We start from the raw sequence: 21,009 nt of genomic DNA, 5'->3' as shown, positions 1-21,009 counted from the left end.
TTAATTGCAAAGCACTATTTAATGTATACATACGAGTGCAGGGGTACAGGACAGTACTGATTCACCTATAAATCAAGAGGAAGGTACCTAGTGAAATAGTTATTTATTAGATTAAGAGTGATATGGTTGATATGAATAAAGAGAGAAAGACAGATTGAGAGTTATACTGGAATACCTCCCACAAATTCACTCCCACTCTTCTTCTTGTGCCCACGCACTCTCTGTTACTGTGACGTCCACTCTTCCTTTTCACTCCTCCACTCTGCTGTGGAGGCGTTCTGTTCACCTCTCATTCATACACTGCCACGCTATTTCCATATTTCTGAGTGGATACTGTGCATTGAGTTGAAATGTCTGTGGTGGAGGAAGAGGAGGTGGAAGAGGAAGAGGAGGAGGAAGCACCATGTTTGGCTTGATCGGATCATATTTCTGATCATGCTGAGATCGTGATCAGACCTCACATGAGAGCCAAGCTCTGCAGATGGAATTATGTCATCTTTGTACATGGGAAATTGAGGCAAGATATGATCCGGTCATATTCTCCAATCACTGCTACAGTCTCTCTAATTACAAAAATAGTACAATTGTATTATTTTGTATTTAAAATCAATAAGTATTTAAACTATGTTCCTCCCTTCCAGGTCCATATTATGCAAACACCAGGCGTGATGTTAACCCAGAATGGTCAATAGCCGTCACTTTCTACCAATAATTCTGAGAAACAATATATATGCAGTGCCACACAACGTTGCTGATCTCACTACTCACTGGGAAAGAACAGTTAACTCTAGGGTATTATTTTCATTTTTACATTTAGGGAGGACTTATACTGCAAACTGATAAAGGTACTACAATTGTATTCTTCACTAATGAGAGCAGTGTGTTCTTAATGTTATATGTATGTGTGAAATACAATGCATGTAATATACAGTATGTAGCCATTGGCACTGGACGTGGCATCCTGATCTGAACAGTGCATTGAGAAAGGGTGATGTTTGGTTTAATTCTGGCTTACACAGTAACAATGTGGTAAATGTTTTATCTGTTTATCAAGCCATTTTGACGGTGTTTGGTGTTTTAAGCCCCTAACTTCACCTTCCAGGCAGCACTGCCTGGCAGGCACTTGGATTAGGCATTGGTTAGGGTTAGGGTTAAGGTTAGGGTTAGGTGCCTTGAAGTCAATGGTCGCAGCACTGCCTTGAAGTCGATGTTGGGGCCTTAAAACACCATCGAGCCATTTTGACACTGATGACTGATGCACTTGATTTAAATGCTAATGATTGTGTGAATTGTATGAATGTGCTTCACACACAAACAGACATGTCTTTATAGTATGCAATTAATAATTAATTGTACTTCTTCAAAGTTTTTTTTCTTTTTTAAGGCAAATTAATAGCAGATTGTCCCTCAGTTGGTTCCTCTTTTAGATCATATTATGGTGGGATGGGAGACAGAAAAAAAAAGAAAAAGCACATGTGCAAATGTGTCACCCTAAAACAGGAAAGAAAGAAAAAATAAAAACTCAAATAGAAAAACTCAAATCTCTTGCACCAAAGTGTGAGGCCTTGGCCACAGAGTCAAGCTTGTTACTATCCTCAAACTGGCAGACTAACCAATTACAATACAATGAGTTGTACAACAGCACTGCACTGCAGACACATTCAAGGCCACATTGCCACAAAGTATTTCTTTAGTATAAAGGGGCTCTAATAACAACTGCTCAGAATGAGGTATATGTGTAATCATCTCCACTTTATTTTATAAAGTGAAATTACTCTATACATAAGTCTTAAGTGTTAAGATGTTGAAGATACTCGATAGTTAGGGGCTATGCCTATGCAAATGCTAAAATAACAGGGGGTGGCATGTCTCCACATAAAAGTCTACTAATGCCTTTACTATAACTTAATTGCACACAGAGGAAGACATGGAAGCTTAAAAGGTCAAGCATTAACCTAGGTTAGCACCACGTCCAGTCAGAAAGAAACCTCAACACATGATCATTCAATCACAAACCAGCTGGTGGGGAAACCAGAAAGGAATACATTTCAAAGGTGCTGCTAATGGTCTATGTGTTAGAGCTAATAATGGAGCTGCAGAAGGATGGAAACATCAATCAGGAAGCAAAGGAAGGAGTAAAGTGAAGGTTTAAAGCTAGTTTTTGCCTTTTAGGCCCTTTTTTCTTTCCTGTTTCTTTTACCCCTTCACCAGCTGAAGTAGCAATGCACAAATAACAAACACAATTGTTACATTAAACATGATAATTAGCAATATAGTAAACTAGCATATCATTAGTGGTGTCATTGATTTATATTATGTCTAACAGAATGTAAAAGCAGCAGTATGTCTCCACATGCTGAGACCGTGAAGTTTTTTTTTAAATGAGCATTGTTTTTAAGGCAACCAGCAACACTTAGAGTAGCAGGACAACAGGCTGTTTTTTTTTTTTTAGGATAATGGTAGGAAATTACACCAGTATTATCCTTAAAAAAAATAAAAGTGAATAAAGGTGTCAGACTGGTATGTGTGCCCAGTCCCAGTATGTTCAGCATGTGCAGGAAACATTAAAGTACCTATGATTATGCTGTATCTTTTATAACCATTTGCTTACAGTAATATCTTGAATTGGTCACATATTGTTGACTATGTAATGTAAGGTCACATCAAAAGGAATCTAAAATTTTTCAACAATATAAGGTTATTTTATAAATAGTAGATTTTAGCTACTTTGGCTATGTTGACTTTTACAAAGATTATCCATTTAATTTTTTTGCAGACTGTTAAATTGTTCAAGAAAGAAAATAAACTGCTAATGACTTAAAGATTGACATTTTTAGGCCTTCATTATTGACAGTACAGCTTGACTTGAAGGGGGAGAGAGAGAGAGAGGGAATGACATGCAGCAAAGGGCAGCTGGTTGGAAGCGAACCCTTCCTGAGCCTCTATATATGGGCGCGCGCTCTACCAGGTGAGCTAATGAGGGCAATTTCTAAATTCTTTATCTCCTCACTCTTACTTATCTATTTAAAATATTTATTACACTCGTAGTTTAGTATAGTTTATCAAGTAGGTTTTAGTGGTTTCAAATTGACTACACAACTGACTCCAGAGTTGTCAAATTATCTGTCCTCCAAGCAGAAAACAACACTCAAACCCATGCTCCACCCACATATACAGGACGGGTTTTCACTCAACTTGTCTGATTAGACTTCTTCTCAAGGTCACACTGGGTTTTGCTCCTCTTTCGTGGTGTGGAACAGCGTGTGACCTATTTGCTTTTAATCACAAATTGAACCCAATTTGTTTGCTTTGCACTAAGTTCAATCACATTGAACATTCACACTCTAAATCCAATGTCCAGCCAGTTTGATTGTTTATGCCTGGTTTATATCCTTGTTTATATCATATCACGGTGGGTGTGCAGGGTCCCTTAACAAAAAAAAAGATAAAATGACGTTTTTTTAAATAGTAAAGTCCCATTTTTGTCATTGGATTTGTGTAGGGGTCCAGCTAGTCTTGCTTTGCCAGACCCTCTGGCTACTCCACGTAGCATTCGGGGATGGGAGGAAAATGTGCTCTGGTTTAATGGCATTTCTTTAAACCAATCAGAAATGTCATGGGCGGTGCTAAACTCTGCACACAGCCGCTGCAAAATAGTTGTGCGAGAGAAACTCAGATTAAGAATCAGAATCATTTTTGTATTGGACAGATAGTCTAGATAGCTGTCTCAATTTACCCTGCAGATATCTAAGGAGCAGTCAACAATAGTCCTCATAAAGAAAACACAAAGAAAGCAGAAGGACATGGAAAATACATGTATCCGGCGGAATTTCCTGCAGCACCTGAGCAATCCCAGAAGTGGAACGTCACAGATATAGACTAGGGTCCAGCTAACCTATAGTTGTTTACATCACCTATTGTAAAAAAATAAATAAAAACATAATAAATGTAAAAATAAAACAAAATTCTAAAGACCTCTCAGTGGCAACCGTCCGCTCACCAACAGTCAATGTGATTGGTTAAGACCCTGGCCTACTCAACTGTACCCATTGAGCTTACCTGTTGGCAGGTGAGGTACCACAGAAACTAGGGGGGGAGGCAATCACTCCATGTTATTAGTTTCTCTCCCACTACAATGTTGCATATATAGAGAATATATTTATTCATAATCCAAATTGAAAGTCCAAAGGGAAAACTAATAGAAACACTTAATTAAAATCTCAAATAGAAAAAAAGAAATCATTTTATTTTAGCCTTTGCACTTAATAATTTTCAATTTGAAGTTTTATCTTTTGAATTTTATATTTGGTAATTGCCTTTTGACATTTTAAGATTCACCATTGCTATTTCTATTTAACATTAAGGCTTTTCATTTAGAAGTGACACTTGTCAATTCACATGAGAAGGCGTGGCCCAACGGCTGGTGGGAGAGTTGAGAGACTTCCAGCTGACAGCAGGGTTTCTGAGCTTCACTGGCCGGTCGGCGAGTAGGCAATGCCGGCCGCAACCAGCTGGCTTGTCACGTTAGATTAATTTCCGTCTGCTATTTCACCACTAAATTCACTTCTGAGATTTTTTTATGTGAGAAATCAACTATGTAGAGTTTGAAAATGGGCAGTTATACAAAAATGTATAGCCAATTTGCTCCACTATTGTTGGACTGTCCAGTCTTCAGCCTTGATTTAAAAGAGCTGACTTTCAATTTGGATTATGAATAAATATATCCTACATAGGTTGCAGGTACCTGTAGCTACTAATATAAACATATTCTGCTTTGAATAAAAATGGTCAGATTGTGGTAACAAAAAGTTGAAATTGAGTACTTCTCTTTCTGTATGTAAGAAAGGAAAGCGCTTTCACTAATAGCTTTCACTGTATTTACTTTTGATTGTATGTTTGTGTAATCCCCAGAGTGATGCAAACAGCACGGCTATGCAAAGTCCCTCTCTTACAGTTGTGCGAGAGCGTGTGTGTGGGTGTTTGCCCCAGGTTGGCCCTGTGTGGCTTCTTTTACATTTTGCGTTGCATGTTGTGTTGCAAGCTAATCTGTGTTTGGCACGGCTCAGGTCAAGGGGGTGTGGTGATGGAGGTTGTGGCCTTTGTGATTCATCCACTCAGGAGAAAGGTCAGTGTCGTGGTCGTACTAACCTCCCGACGCATACAGCGCACTGTATCGTAAACACATTCTGGAAAACATTACATATTACATTACAGGAACTTAGTGGAGTTCTCAGTATCAGTTGGACATATATTAATGAACTCTTTTCAGATTTAGGCGAGGGTCAAGGCCCTAATTCATGAGAAAAAAACTATTATTATTATTATCATTATCATTATTATTGTTATTTGTATTATTTGTGAGTTTGCTCTTTTCATAAACAACAATATGGCCAAATTATTGCACTCAAATTTTACCAGCATGATCCCCAGTTCTCATAAGGTGATTGCAGTTCTTAAGTCAGGTCTCAATTTAGCACTGTCAATTTAGCAAACAACTAATAGGATTAACATTTAGAGGTAAATGTTTTAAACTCCAAATTCCCTGAGCAAGGCTGAGTGTTGACCCTAATCACATGGCATTAATGTTGTGTGTGTATGGGAATAACAGTCATTTATCAACAGTGCTTTATTTGTTTTTTTAAGGTTTTTTTGTGGGCTTTTCCGCCTTTAATTTTTGACAGGACAGCTAGGTGAGAAAGGGGAGAGAAAAGGGGAAGACATGCAGGAAATCGTCCCAGAACCCTGGACCTCTGCATCAAGGCATAAACCTTCACGTGCTTCATTTTTTAAATCAGATGTGTGAAAACCACATCCTCATGAGCAGATTTACAGGTTTTAAAATGCCATTCTTAAAATTACACTTACAAAAAGAAATAAAGGTATACTTCTAAGTAATGATGTTTTCTTTCCGAGCGGAGCAATGGTGCCTCTGCAAAATAGCCTTGTGAATGAACTTGTTTTGGTGGAACGTGTACATTCAAAGGTTGTTTTAGTTGTGCAACAGAAAACTCAGATTGGACAGATAGTCTAGCTAGCTGTCTGGATTTACCCTGCAGAGATCTGAGAAAAGGTTAGTCATGGTCCTCATAAATCGACCGGAGTTTAAAATGTCAACACAAAGAAAGCCCAAGGCAACGGATATCTGGCCTAAATGAGTAAAATCCTGCGGAATTGTCGTCGACAACTGAAGCAAACCCAGAAGTGGAACGCTGTGGATATAGACTAGACATAACCTACTACCAAACTGTAAGCACTAACACCAGACAACAACTAAATCCAAAATTTCCATCAGTAAATGCAGCTGTGAAATAGGCTTACGCTTTCAAGGCTTACTCCCACCTGGGTGACCTTGCACTTACCGGTCAAAGGTGAAGGCCTTGTTAGAACATAGCCAAGGGTCAAGGACTGTGTTTGTCTGTCTAGTGACAAGAGAGGAAACAAGGGATAGGATTCCGGTAATAGATGAAAGACGAGAGTAGAGATGAAAGGAGGGGTTATCTGGTCCTCCGCGGAGCGTATCGATCTGTTTGTGTTTTCATGGGGTGAACGGGTTTGTTGGCCACAGTCCCGGCAGAAGTGCTGAGGTATCAGCTGCATCGCACCGTGGAAGTGTTAGTGCAGAGGCTGCACTTAAAGAATTTGAGGTCAGCTTTTGCTGCCACTTGTTGGAATAATAGCGGCAGTGGCAATAAAACCAAAAAAACACTGAGTGTGTGAACCACACGTATGGAGAGCTTAAAGAACATGAATCAGCAACTTACATACAAAGTGTGCTGGTGCTGCCCTCCTGTGGCCTTTTTAAAGAACTGAATCAGAAATCTTCACATCCCATTTGATACACGCAAACCAAATGGAAAATTGAAAGCCTATCATAAATTAGGAAGAATATTCTACAAATACCTTTATTGCAGGAATTGCACAGTATGGGTTCTGGAAAATATAAAATGAAATTTTTTATGTTCTGTTTGTTTGTTTATTTATTTAAGATGATCCCCACGGTAATCAAGTGACTACTCCTGATACTGTACTTCATGGAGCATTTCAACACAACCAAGCACACAACACTAACAAAAACAGGTTACGGTCAGTGAAGAGTAACTGCTGTAACTGTAACAGTAGCAATAGCTTGCATTTTTAAATAGCTCTGAAAGGGACAAAGAAACTATGTTAGGGGTCCAAGAGGCCTTCCTCCAACTGATTACGACATATGTTATCTCCAAATACTGTATATGAAAGAAAAAACACAAACCTATGTTAAGACCTTTTAAAGAATCTCAACTTGCACTTATAAATACAGTCCTCGTCATCTGTCCGTGTTTTACTCTAATGCATAACAATTATGTGATGACCCTTCGCTCTTGGTTTTGCGTTAAACCAACAGGAATAACAAAAGCAATTCACAAACGGGAACAGTCAAGTACATGAGCAGAATAGCAAGTACATGTCATGTGTAATTATATATACATGTGCATTTCTTTGGGATCAGAAACATTTGATTCATGTAACGTGAGAAGAGTAAATCCTTTAACACACACGCTGCCAAACACAATGTTCTGACAGAGTAAGATAAAGAAAAGTTTTTTTTGTCTATTTCATTTTGTGCATCTGTTTGGGATTATGTCAACAACAGGGTTGTGCAACAATATATATGCAGACATCACAAAAAGCACAACACTTCCAAGCAGCTCGAATCCATTCAGATATGTACACTCAAACAAATACACACACACGCCAATGCTCTTTCAGTGCTGTTTTGTATGTTAATAAGGCGCTTATTGTCAGACGTTGAAATACTGGTTTTGGATCAATGGAATCTCAGATACACTCAAGTCCAACATATTCTCATAAATCTTATAAATAAAAATGGACTTAATAACACAAAGTTTTTCAATAATAACCTGAGGAGAGTATGTTGAACTATGTTAGAGAGGAATGCTTTATATTTACAACAGAGTGATAGTTATATATCTGTGTCGACAACATTACGGTGATTTAGCAAATGGCAAGCGTCTGTAACCAGTGGTAAGTCCCATCCTTTACATTAGTATTAGTTAAAATGTATAATAATATGTGCCTATAATCTTTGAATGCTGTGACATTGGTAGGGAGAAGAAAAAAACAAAATGGAATAAGGCAGATAAGTAAGTAATTGAATAGCACCTGACTCACAAAAAATGAACACCAGTTTACCCGTTTAGGGGGCATGTACTCAGTGCAGTGGTAAACTGGGTGCAATTCTTTAGAGACATGTTGTGATCATGTTGTGTTCTGCATGGAGCAAAGGCCGCTTGGTCTCTGTGTTCTGGTTTGTAATGTTCAATCTCCGGCTGTTTTGCAAACCACATCTCTGTCCCTGTCCCCTCACACATGCAGTGAAATAGCACCATCGTTTGAAAACAGCACGTTAAGCCAAGTCAAGGACATCAGCGCACACGGTTTTGCTAGCAGGTTGGGAAGGAGGACTCTGGTGTTGGAGTTTATGTCCTCTTCATGCACACCTGACAGCGGCTTATGTGTGTTCGGAGATTGCCTGCTTTTAGCGTTGTGGGGACAGGTTTCCTGGAAAGAGGTAGAGAGTAAAAAACATCAGAAATCCACCTTTATTACCAAGCTCATAATGTAAATGTGAAAAAAATAAATTTGAATTTAGTTTTTAAAAGTAACATAACACCAGGCTAAAAAATCAGTGTTTCACTGCCATCTCTGCTTGAAAGTTCCAAGCCTTTTTCAGCTCTGAACACCTACAGCATCGCTGTGTGGTTGGGTGTAGTCAAAGTGTGCTCTGTTAGACCTGTAACCACACCCAACCAGTGATGTCATGGTATCCTGGAGTACACCTGTGCATCGCTGCAGCAAAGTGAAAAGTTAAACCACTGAAGGTCAGCAAAAACAAGATTTTCTAGGGGTGATAGGTTACTCTTGTGAAATTGGGGGAATCAAGAAAATCAATGTCCGTGTGTTTCTGTCTTACGTAAACATCTCATTGTCTTCAATGGTGGCGAGCCAAAAGCTGTAGGAGTTGGCGTAGTAGTTGCAGGTTCCACGACCGTGACACTCAATGAATGGAGCACTGCGGAATTCCTCCAGGCAGGAACCAGGAGAGGCCAGAGCCTGGCCAGATCCCTCAGCACCAGCACTGGTGTGCTACACAAACACAAACAATGAAAACGGCTTAGTGACCACCAAATGAAGCCCAATCTGAAGAGAGCTATTGCTTGATCACTGAAAGTTGTTCTGAAAGGGTTACTTTGGGGGGGGGGGTTACTTTACAGACACTGTAAATCTATAGATGTACATACAGTATATTTATGCATGTACATGTGTTGATTACTATGGGTGTACGGTCATTGGTAGGGAGGATGGGGTAAGTGGGGGAGTTTTGGAGATTGGGCTGGGTATGTGGGGGATTTGGTGTAGAATGGTAATTAAGTCTTTCAGCATTTGCTTACATGGTCTATTTACATTATATTGTCCATCTAATGTTCCTCTTAATATAGTCAAGCAAACATTGATCTCAAAACAAATGAACCATCCTTTTTCATGTGTGTATGAGCATTTCTGCTTGATTTTACTTGCTGGCTGGAAAATGCTTCCCAGATTATACTGAATCATCACAACTTTGGCTTGGTTGGGGTATCGGGAGTGTGAAGAAGAATTGAATGTATTTTTACACTATAGACCGATATCTGATCTAATCTCACCTTTCTCTCCAAGATCCTTGAGAAGGTAGTCGCTAATCAGATATGTGATTTTCTACATATCAATAGTTTATTCAAGGACTTTCAGTCAGGATTTAGAATGTATCATAGCACAGAAACGGCACTGGTGAAAAACGACAGGAAAACGACCTTCTAACTGCAGCTGACAAAGGACTTGCCTCCGTACTTGTCTTATTAGATCTTAGTGCTGCATTCGACATTACTGACCATACCATCCTGTTACAGAGAGTTGTTGGCATTAAATGAATCACACTAGCTGGTTTAAGTCCTATTTCTCTGATCGATCTCAATTTGTTAATGTTAACAATAAATCCTCCAGGTACGCTAAAGTTAGACCTACTCTATCTGTGTCTTGAGATAACTCTTGTTATGATTTGATGCTATAAATAAAATTGAATTGAACTGAATTGAATTGAGACCTGATCCTGTTTGTCTTACCATGACAAAGGAGTAGCCAATCCACAGAGAATCCCAGCCGTGAGGGCATGGTGGGATCATGATGGTCTGACTGTGAATTGCTATCACCATTGCTGGGGCTTCACACACAGAACACCTGTCCCCACACACGCGCACACACGCGCGCACACACACACACACACACACACACACACACACACACGTTAAGAGGAGCACAGTATGTGATGGTCAAATAAGTATCATATTTACCTAAAACAAACCAGTTTGAATAGAAATGCTGCCATACCTGCTGATAAAGGGTTTGATGCCTTCACCAGTGATGGGTGCCATGCTCATGGGCATGGGCTCAGGGGAGGTGAGCCAGTAGGAGTAGTCGTTACGGGAGGCAAAGTTGCACACGTTGTTAATATTACAGAACAGGAAGGGCATGGGGCTGAACTTTCTTAGACAGCTGCCTGCCGTACCTAAAACACAGAGCGAGGAGACATGTAATTCATCCCACAAAGCCTTTGTGCTTTCCTGATTCTAACTTCTTTCTTTTATTCTTTCTTTCTAATTATGTGTTTCTCACCTAAGTCCTGTCCATGGGAGCGTTCGTTGCCTTGTACGTAGAGCAAGGAGTAGCCATCATATATGAGCGAGGTTCCCTCAGGACAGTGTGGAACCTCCACCGTTTGGCTGTGACGGGTTACCAGGAACCCGTGATCCATGGAGGAGGGGCCGGGGAGACCCACTTGACCTGGAACACCGTCAGGTCCTGGGGGGCCAGGGTGTCCTCTGGGTCCTAAAGACATGGAGTAATTAATGAGTAATGAGAGCAACAGAGCAGTTTTTATCCACACCTTTAATTCCTGTGAGCCTCTCACCCTGTGGCCCCGGAAGGCCAGGATCTCCTTTGGACCCAGGCTGACCGTGATATCCAGGAATGCCATCTTCACCTTTTGCCCCTGGAATACCTGTCACACCTGAGAGAAAATAACACAAATGACGAAACAATTAGAAAAATTGATGCGGAGGACATGTGAGCACAAGAAAAATTGTTAGATCATAATTTTAAGCCAAACGTTACCTTGCTGTCCTTTCTGTCCAGGGAGCCCAGATGGCCCCTGGGGTCCCGGGAGGCCATGAGGCCCTGGGAACCCGATGTCTCCTTTGATGGAGATGCTGGGGCCGGGGGGACCAGGGGGGCCTACATTGCCTGATATACACAGTATCTTTAGACAACTTTTTCCAGATGATCATTTTGATTTTTAGCAGTTTATGGAGGTCAAGTTATACGATTACCAGAGCCATGAGTAAGCACAAACTAAATTATATATTGTAATGATTCTAGTAATTGAGATAGAGGTAGTTTAGAATATTGACACACTAAAGGGTCTTTTTTTACCCTTTTCTCCTGGGAATCCTCGGTCTCCAACTTCTCCTTTGAATCCAATGTCCCCGAAATTACCCCTTGTACCTAGAGTTAGAATTGAAAAATAGTGTATTTTAGGTGTCAATAATGGGAATAAAAACACGTCTTTTCTCTCATATTTCTGAAACTATACATGCTGTCTGTCTTACAAACACACACACACAAAGTCATAGTATATCACACTTGTTTGTCCTCACCTGGGAAGCCAGGGACACCCTGCAATCCCCTCTCTCCCTTTTGTCCATCAATACCTGGAAGGCCAGATTGTCCCTGTAATACACACACACGCACACATCCACACACAAAATAATATTAAAGCAGCACTAACATGCACATAAACTAACATATGACATGTACAGCCTGTATATATGACAACACAGCCTCATGACATACAGGAAGTCCAGGAACTCCAGGGTCACCCTTATGTCCCGACTCTCCCTGGAAACCAGGGAGACCCTGGTCTCCTTTGTCTCCCTTTTGGCCGTTTCTGCCTGGCACACCGGAGGGTCCTGGTACTCCTGAGGATCCTGTGTGATAATGAAAAGAAGAACCCATTATACAATACATAACATATGTTTTTCAATTCCAAACTATTTCTGCTTGTAACTGTGGCTCTATACTGTACTACAGTATAGACAGGTCCTCATACATGTAATAAACTGCTAGCCTGTCATGTATATGGCATACCTGCTTCTCCGGGTTGTCCTGTTTCTCCCCTCTCTCCTTTAGGGCCCTCCAGAGAGATACCAGGGAGCCCCCTCTCTCCTGTCTCACCTGGGGCTCCCTGTGAGCCTGGAAGTCCCTTGTCACCTTTGATACCAGAGACACCTGGATGACCAGGAGTGCCAGGGAAGCCAGGGCTACCTTTGTCACCTGGAGAGGAAAATATGCCACATGATGAAACTCTGTTTGGCTCCAGTGATGGAGGGATTCTGTGAACCAATGATGGAAGGGCTCTAACCTTTGCCACCAAGCACTCCAGGTGGTCCGGGTAAACCTCGGCCGGGTGCACCTGTAGGGAAGGACAGTTAAAGAAGACACATTACAGGCAGTGTTCGTAATGTTTGGATCAGTAGTGAGTCTGCAGGTTTATAGAACTAAACCTGCCCTGGGCCTGCAGTTATTACTTGTCACTATATTTGGAGAAGGCACTGCTAACTGAACCCCTGATTATAGCAGATGGGTGTTCAGGCAAGAGTTTTTGTCTTTCAGTAAAAAGTAGGAAATATAAGGCTGAGAGGCTTATTGTGCTGTAGTCTTGCACTGCCAGACCATGCTCCCCAGCGCTGTTGAGGAGGGTCTGGCAAGTCCACAAAGCATTCCGGGATTTGAGAAAAAGTGCTCTCATTAATTGCCATTTCTTTAAACCAATCACAATCCTCTTGGGTGGTGCTAAGCGCCAAACGGAGCCACAGTGCCGCTGCAAAATAGCCTCGGGAAGGAACTTGTTTTGGTGGAACGTGTGTATGTTCAAAAGTTGTTTTAGTCGTGCAACAGAAAACTCAGATTGGACAGATAGTCTAGCTATCTGTCTGGATTTACCCTGCAGAGATCTGAGGAGCAGTTAACCATAGTCCTCATAAATCCACCGCAGTTTGAATTCCAACACAAAGAAAGCGGAAGGTGACGGACACCCGCAAAAAGAGGGTGAAATCCGGCAGTATTTCTGGTGGCAATGGAGCAGTCCCGGAAGTGGAACGTCAAGGACATAGAATAATTGTGCTTTGACAGCTTTTCAGCAAACTAGTAAATTATTTCTCCTCCTCAATCCTATTACACTAACCTGGGTCTCCTCTCTCCCCTGCTGATCCAGGGATGCCATCCACTCCAGCTTCTCCCTTTTCTCCCGGAACACCAGGAGGTCCCTGCAAGCCCCCTTCACCTGGAAGAGAACAGGTTTACACACAATTTGTTGCTGTTTACTAGGATGGCAGAGGCACATTCAATTCTCAGTGGATTTTTTTTTTTTACAGACAAAACCTTTTAACATAAACTGATCTCACAAGATAAACAAGTTACTTACCAGGCCGACCATCTCGACCTGTTTCTCCTGCAGACCCCGGCAGCCCAGGGATACCCTTCTCACCTGGTCTACCTGGCTGACCTGTACGACACACACACACACACACACACACACACACACACACGCGCACACACACACACACACACACAATGAGAACCCACATGGAATAACAACATATGATGGCTATATCTAGCGTTGTAGACAATAGGATAAAAATCTGACCTGAATACCCGATGGATCCTTTGTCTCCCTTGGTTCCTTCCAGTCCTGGCTTGCCAGGCATACCCTCAAGACCCTTCAGTCCCCTCTCTCCTGGTGGTCCTGGGAATCCTGGCTGGCCTGTCTGACCCTGGCAGAGTAGAGAAGTGGAGAGGAATACTAAGTAAAGACAGCTAGGTACTGATGATTGTTGAGAGGAACAAGTTGAATAAGACAGTAAATAGGACATTTAAACTGACAGAAGCATTTTCATTTCCATCTCTGTTGGTAGCCAGATTACCTTCTTTCCAAATTTGAAGTATGGGTTTTATTACATTAGAAACTTTTTGGGGCTCTTTGGCTTTTGCAAGATAGTGTTTCATCTGTTGTACTGATCATTTAACTGGGAGTTTCATGGCCACCCGAGCCTTGCAAGTGCTCCACTACCAATGTTCAGTACACACAAGATGAGCAGTCAAGTTTATAGAGCCACAGTAGAAGTCTCTGCCTATTTTCATACAACTACTGTTATAAAACAATAATTGTAATAGCCAGTGGATTTACTTTTTTCCTGGATGTCCTGGGAGCCCAATACCTGGGTCTCCAGCTGTTCCCTTGTCTCCTTTCTGTCCATCTGTGCCTCTGAATCCATGATGCCCCGGTGTACCAGTATCTCCTTTAGAACCCTTTGGACCAGACGGACCTACACACACACACGCACACACACACACACACACACACACACACACACACACACACACACACACACACACACACACACACACACACACACACACACACAAGCAGACAAAAGGCAGATATTTACAAGAGTTGCATTTAACTTGCATTAAACAGAATGCTCACAATTACATGTAAAATGTAGGTTTTCCCTTGCTTGAAATTTTCTGAATACAGCTGTTTGTACGTCTTTGCAGGACAAATGTCATGTTTGTAACACACACACACACACACACACTCACACACTGGTTGGCATTTCCATCTTACCTGGGATTCCCATCTCTCCTACAGCGCCCTTCTGTCCAGGTTGTCCCCTACCGCCAGGCTCTCCGGGGAAACCAGGGTCTCCTTTCTCACCTGAAACACATCAGTGACATTGAAAAATGAATACCAATTTTATTTCCCTCCATTTTCATCAGGTGAATGAGAATTGACTAAAATAAGAGTTAAATGAAATAAATATGACAAAGAGAGATGATGACCACATGACGTCTACATGGTTTAAAGGGGTGATAGAATGCAAAACCGATTTTACCCTGTCATAGTTGAATAACGACATTTCGGTGGGTAAATAGGACATACATAGAAGCTCAAAGTCCCACTGACACCCCTTTACTATGAAAATCTCATATTTTGAAACTGCCTCTGAAAACGGGCGAATCTCAACAAAGCTGGAAGTTGACGACAACCTCCCAAAAACCGGAACCTTTGTCAGCCCATGGGTGTATTAAGAGAACGGTCACGCCCCAACATTTACATAGGCTACACAACTGACCTGAGATCAGGTAGTCTTCTGAATCTAGGTAGGTCACGCAGATCTCTGCTATTCCATTACAAAATTCACTTCTCAAACTTTTTTATGCGAGAAATCAACCATGTAAAGCTCAAATATGGGCCGTTTTACGAAAATGGATGGCTAATTGCAAATTTTGTCCGACTATGTGTCGGAGTTCAGCGCCGGTGCTGCCTGTGTTGTTGCCTCGCCACCCAGCCTGCCTTCCTTCACACACCCCGGCCTGCTCTGAGCTCGATTGAGCTCCGTTACGGCTTCCAGCCCACAGCACTTCATACCCGCGCAAAGTCACCGGTTTTTGGCAAATGGACTACTAAACGCTGGTGCTCTGACAGAGCTCCAGTGCCTGTAGCTCCCCTCTTCCTGCTAGCTAAATGCCCGGTGTTTGTGAGTAAGAGCGCGGTCAGAGAGCTTGTTGCACCAGCAATCTGTTACCACAGGTTCCAGTTAATCTTTGAATGTGTGTAATTATAATGTGTTGAGTTATTTAAACAAACGATTAGCTCTATCAATGAGAGCTAGCTCCTCCTAGAATTCCTCTGAAATTCACAAATATTCATTAACTTAAAATCGGACACCGTTGTTAGCTTTATAAGACATTTAGTTAGATGTTGTATAAGTGGCGTGATGAAATTCCGCCAAAAATGAAGCTAACTATCCGTGATCTGTAGCTAGCTACACATAGCTAGGATTGAAGGGACAGTCTTAGCTAACGAAACCCCCACTGTTCACAAAAATTCATTAACTTGAAATCGGACACCGTTGTTAGCTTTATAAGACATTTAAGGAGATGTTGTATAAGTGGCGTGATGAAATTCAAACTGTAAATATACAGAAATTATGCCAAAAATGAAGCCAACTATCTGTGATTTGTAGCTAGCCACACATAGCTAGGATTGAAGGGACAGTCATAGATAACGAAACCCCTAATCTTCACAAAAATTAATTAACTTGAAATCGGACACCGTTGTTAGCTTTATAAGACCTTTAGAGATATGTTGTATAAGTGGCGTGACAAAATTCAAACTGTAAATATAGCTAGTTATGCTGACAGCCAGCCAAGATTAACTGGAACTGTTGTAAGAGATTGCTGGTGTAACAAGCTCGCTGACCGCGCTATCACTCTCACAAACGGACCATTTAGCCAGCAGGAAGAGGGGAGCTGCAGGCCCTGGAGCTCTGACAGCGGAGCAGCTTTTGGTCCATTAACCCCAAAACGGTGACTTTGCGCAGGTATGGAATGCTGTGGGCTGCCAGGCGTGATGGAGCTCCAGCTACCTCACAGCAGGCCGGGGTCTGTGGAGGAAAGCAGGCCGTGCAGCGGCAGCAACACAGGCAGCACCGGCAGCTGAACTCCGACACACGTCCCATATTTGAGCTTTATATAGTTGATTTCTCGCTTAAAAAAGTCTCAGAAGTGAATTTAATAACGTAATAGCCCAACAAACAATGTATAACTTTGCAATGAGACCTGCTGTCGAGTCTCCCATGTGTTTCTATGTAGTTTGCTCAAACCAATCAGCGCGTAGCTCATTCTGAATATTCATGAGCATACCATATTTGGAAGAAAAGCTCTTGTTCCAAATAGAGCCATATTCACAGGGTAGTTAAGGGCCTAATAAAATAGCATTTGGACAATTTTCAGCCCAACCAATGTTACATACCCCATTAGGAGACCTTAAGGAACAGTGTAAAATACCCTATATAATCATTCTATCACCCCTTTAAATATCCCATAAAGACATTAAACACATTTTAGCTTGTTGTTGTTAAGGTGGGCATGTGCTCACCGGGTTGTCCAAGTAATCCAGGCTCTCCATCTTTGCCTGGCATTCCAGGGTTACCAGGAAGTCCACGGTGGCCCTTGTCTCCAGTGAACCCAGGGTCACCTGATAGGACAATGGAATTCAAAACCAAACTGAGACATTTCTTAAACTATGGCTCAATAGACACAATCACCAATGGACATGTCCATAGCAAATCAACCCATATACTCTGTATGTTGTTTTATACCTGGGTTTCCAATATCTCCCTTCTCCCCCTTCATGTGTTCCATGTCAACTTCGCTCATGTTCCCAGGAGGTCCCTGAAGACCTCGATCTCCCCTTTCTCCTTTATCTCCAGTCTCTCCATCATTGCCTCTTGGTCCCGTAATGCCGGGATCACCTGAGAGAGACACGGTGGAAAAGAGAACTTGTTATTGTTGCTAAAACTGAAAAGCATACACTGTATGACCAGTATGAGAGAGGCGAAGGAAAGAACCATAATAGTTTTCACAATTTGGGTTTCCGCACCTCTTAGTCCAGGAGATCCAGGTGTACCAGGTGGTCCAGGGAATCCTGGTACTCCTGGTGTCCCCATGACCCCCATTTCACCTTTAGAACCTGGTAAACAAACATGCACGTACGCACACACACAAACACACACACACACACACACACACACACACACAGACAGACACGCACTCACACACACACACACACACACACACACACACACACACACACACACACACACACACACACACAAAGATTACTGTAAATGCAAAAGAGATTAAAAAGATAGTCAATTATCTAAATAAACACATCAGTCAGTCTCACCTTGGTTTCCAATCAGTCCGTCCCGGCCTGGTAGGCCTTGCGGCCCTGACAGTCCTTTAGGACCTGGGCTTCCTGGGAATCCGGGGGTTCCCTTCTCTCCCTGAGGCCCTGGCATGTCCAGACCAGGAGGACCTGGGTAGCCCTTTTCTCCCTTTACACCTTCCCTACCTGTTCAACATGCACACATACACATACTGTGCGTGTAGTGACTTCCACAACACCAATTGACAGTTTGACACTTGTCAAGTGAGGTAAATCAAGAGGATGCTTTACAATCTGATAGCAGACATTTTGACTTAACAAAGATTACAGGTGTATGAAATATTACAGGTTACCGATTACATTACAATGGCTGTGATCCATTCAAGTGTCTATTCAAGTGACCACATATGCACAATACCAGGAACCTGAAACTGAAGCAACTGAATGGAATAAAGCCCTAATTAGTCTTATTATTAACACATGTGCTTTACCTTTAGTGACATGTCAAAATGTCTTCTGTGAAAAAGGTCCATATGTTTGGATGATGAGTTTGTGCTCACCGTATGGTCCAGGCTCTCCAGCTTTTCCTTGTGGCCCGGGGGCTCCGGGGGAACCTTTTCCTGGGGCACCTGGGAAGCCGACCAGTCCAGGAGGTCCCGGGGGTCCTAAGTCACCTAATTTTGAAGGCCAAAGAAAAACAATGTTGTACTTGGTACAGACAATGGGTCTTTTAACTCAACTTAACTAAATCCAGCAAAGCTTCACACCAGAGTTGTTGTAAGTGTCTTGGTGTACCTTTGACTCCCTGAGGTCCTGGGGGTCCTGTCTGTCCTTCTCGTCCAGGAATACCAGGTAGTCCAACGCCACCCTTGTCTCCCTGGAAACCAGTAATTCCTGGGGGGCCCTGTGAACCTTTTGGGCCTGGAAGACCCCGCCCTGGTTCACCCTGCAAAAGAGAATATAAATTGGCACTGATTTGCATCTTAACTTTGGCAATTGTGATTTTACACAACATTCAAATCTCCAAGTAGATCATGTCCATCAAATGGATCAGGGGTCTTCAACATTTTTTAGGCCAAGGTGCCTAAGCTGAAAGAGAGACAGAGTAGGGACACCCGTAATACATATATAGTATACAATTGAGTTGCATATTAAACTGGGCTACATGGATACAAATTAATGGATATTATTATATAATTTAAACATAATATTTGAAAGGTCCAATATGTAATATATTTACTCTAATAAATCCAAAAATGACCCCAATGGGTCATCACATATTAAGGAAACATGCTAAGTTGAAATACGATATTTTCTGATAACAATGCTAATGCCAGTATTTTCTCCTTTTGAAATTTATGTTGTGTGACGGAATTTCTGTTTGTGTTTTGGCGTGTGTGTTGTTATCAACTGCCCAGTGTTACGGGTTACCAGATATAACATTACCTGTAAAAATTTAAACCCAGCACACTACAGCTGTAACGTTAGTACAGCCATGAAAGCAGCAAACAAATGAACAGGATCAACGGAGATAGATTCTACCCGACCTAAAAAAACACGGCATGTTTCACATTGCGTGACCAGAGACGTAACAAACCCCTGGTAAATATTGGAGATGTAATGGAAAGATGGAGACAGCTTAGAGCCCAAAAGAACACAGAGTTGGCTAATTTCCTCCTGAAAAGGTAAGCATTAGCTTCAGGCTAATTTATCACAGCTAAAAGGAATGGGCATTTTATGTAATTTCAACATTTGTGTACTCACATTGAATTATATATATTAAATGTTAGTTTTTTCACAAATAGGCCATTTTAACTAGCTGATATTATGTTGGATTCATATTAATTTATATGTTTAGACATTTTAATAAAAAGAAAACTTTCAAAAAGTTATTATTTTTAACATGGAATATCTCTGAAACAGATCATTGATAGTTATGTTCAGGGTGTTGTAGATTTGTAATGTTTCCAATAATTAATTATTTGTATTTTTCTGGATTTCTGTAAGTTGGAAGAGCACAATACAGACGGAACAAGTCTGACATTTACGTTGTTGTTATTATTTTTGTGTTTACATTTTAAAAACCTGCAATTTCATGAGGGTGTGTTTTACATCTACTGTTCCTACATATCTATTTATATGTAATTACATTATTAGTCAAAATACATATGCAGAAAAATACACACTTTTTGTCCAGGTGTACCAGTTTTTCCAATCAAGCCATTCTGTCCTGGTCTTCCTGGCTCTCCTGGTAATCCTGGAGCTCCTGGAATTCCACTGACTCCTAGAAAGATGGACAAAACAGTTCCTCTGAGTTTGGTTCTGTTTATGTTGTTGATGTTCTAATAGCGTTACTGGAAAAGCCTCCGATACTGCCTAAAATGCTGGTATCGGTATCTGCAAGTACTGGAGTTTATGCACTGATACAATACCAGGTAGTTTAGCCCCGAAGAAAATCTACTTTAAAAGTAGTTTAGTTATGTCCTTATTCCGTTATGACTCACTGTCAAATTGGATAATAAAAGAAAGTTCTATGGCATTCATTGTTTGAGTTTGTTCACTTTTCACAAAAAGTTTAACCTGAGCCATGCTGACAACAAAAATATAAATCATATCACATCCATATAGGGATGATAATATTCAGCTGTTAAAACATAATAAAACATATGACACACTGGAATCGGATCGGTACTCGTTATCGGCTGATACGCAAGTTCAGGTATCGGAATCGGTTTTGGGAAGCAAAAAATGGTATCCGACCATCTCTAGTTTATGTACATATACTGTATCAGTTGGTTTTGATTTTTCTTGAGGGAGTTGTAAGTATGCATTGAATTTCTGTGATGTAGGAGGAATAGGGTCAACAGAGCGGAACTTACCTTTCGGACCAGTAGGGCCTGGAAATCCAATTCCAGCGGGTCCGTGTTCCCCCTTCTCTCCAGGGAAACCTGGCAAACCTGGGTCTCCCTGCCGGCCTCTGTCGCCTACAACCAACAACACATTGCATGGTCAACAGGACCAATCACCAACAATCTTCACATTTATTTAGTTTTTTTTTTGTATAATTGTACTCTGTTCCTTTACCCAAATGTAATTTGTTATTTCACTGATCTAGGACAAGCATA

General features: G+C 41.4%; 1 protein-coding gene across 1 annotated transcript in view; it reads right to left on the bottom strand.

The window, feature by feature from the left end:
- Positions 1-6,876: 6,876 nt before the first annotated feature.
- The window catches only part of col4a1 (collagen, type IV, alpha 1), a 47,142-nt gene continuing 33,009 nt past the window's right edge, over positions 6,877-21,009 (bottom strand). Inside the window, exons 28-52 of the mRNA XM_028590685.1 lie at positions 20,764-20,868; positions 20,071-20,168; positions 18,680-18,830; positions 18,445-18,558; positions 17,903-18,070; positions 17,597-17,686; positions 17,316-17,468; positions 17,093-17,191; positions 14,777-14,866; positions 14,337-14,474; positions 13,796-13,924; positions 13,574-13,654; positions 13,334-13,432; positions 12,512-12,562; positions 12,238-12,423; positions 11,944-12,077; positions 11,748-11,820; positions 11,524-11,595; positions 11,206-11,334; positions 11,003-11,101; positions 10,708-10,920; positions 10,423-10,600; positions 10,158-10,272; positions 8,972-9,144; positions 6,877-8,559 (exon numbers count right to left, since the gene is read on the bottom strand). Coding sequence (XP_028446486.1) covers positions 8,478-8,559; positions 8,972-9,144; positions 10,158-10,272; positions 10,423-10,600; positions 10,708-10,920; positions 11,003-11,101; positions 11,206-11,334; positions 11,524-11,595; positions 11,748-11,820; positions 11,944-12,077; positions 12,238-12,423; positions 12,512-12,562; positions 13,334-13,432; positions 13,574-13,654; positions 13,796-13,924; positions 14,337-14,474; positions 14,777-14,866; positions 17,093-17,191; positions 17,316-17,468; positions 17,597-17,686; positions 17,903-18,070; positions 18,445-18,558; positions 18,680-18,830; positions 20,071-20,168; positions 20,764-20,868 — 3,020 coding nt within the window. The 3' untranslated portion in view covers positions 6,877-8,477. The remainder of the gene's footprint in view (positions 8,560-8,971; positions 9,145-10,157; positions 10,273-10,422; positions 10,601-10,707; positions 10,921-11,002; positions 11,102-11,205; positions 11,335-11,523; positions 11,596-11,747; positions 11,821-11,943; positions 12,078-12,237; positions 12,424-12,511; positions 12,563-13,333; positions 13,433-13,573; positions 13,655-13,795; positions 13,925-14,336; positions 14,475-14,776; positions 14,867-17,092; positions 17,192-17,315; positions 17,469-17,596; positions 17,687-17,902; positions 18,071-18,444; positions 18,559-18,679; positions 18,831-20,070; positions 20,169-20,763; positions 20,869-21,009) is intronic.

Source organism: Perca flavescens, chromosome 11 (assembly GCF_004354835.1).
Source record: "Perca flavescens isolate YP-PL-M2 chromosome 11, PFLA_1.0, whole genome shotgun sequence".
NCBI classification, from domain to species: Eukaryota; Metazoa; Chordata; class Actinopteri; order Perciformes; family Percidae; genus Perca; species Perca flavescens.
Note: the sequence above shows the minus strand (reverse complement) of the source record. Positions and strands in the feature narration are given on the sequence as shown.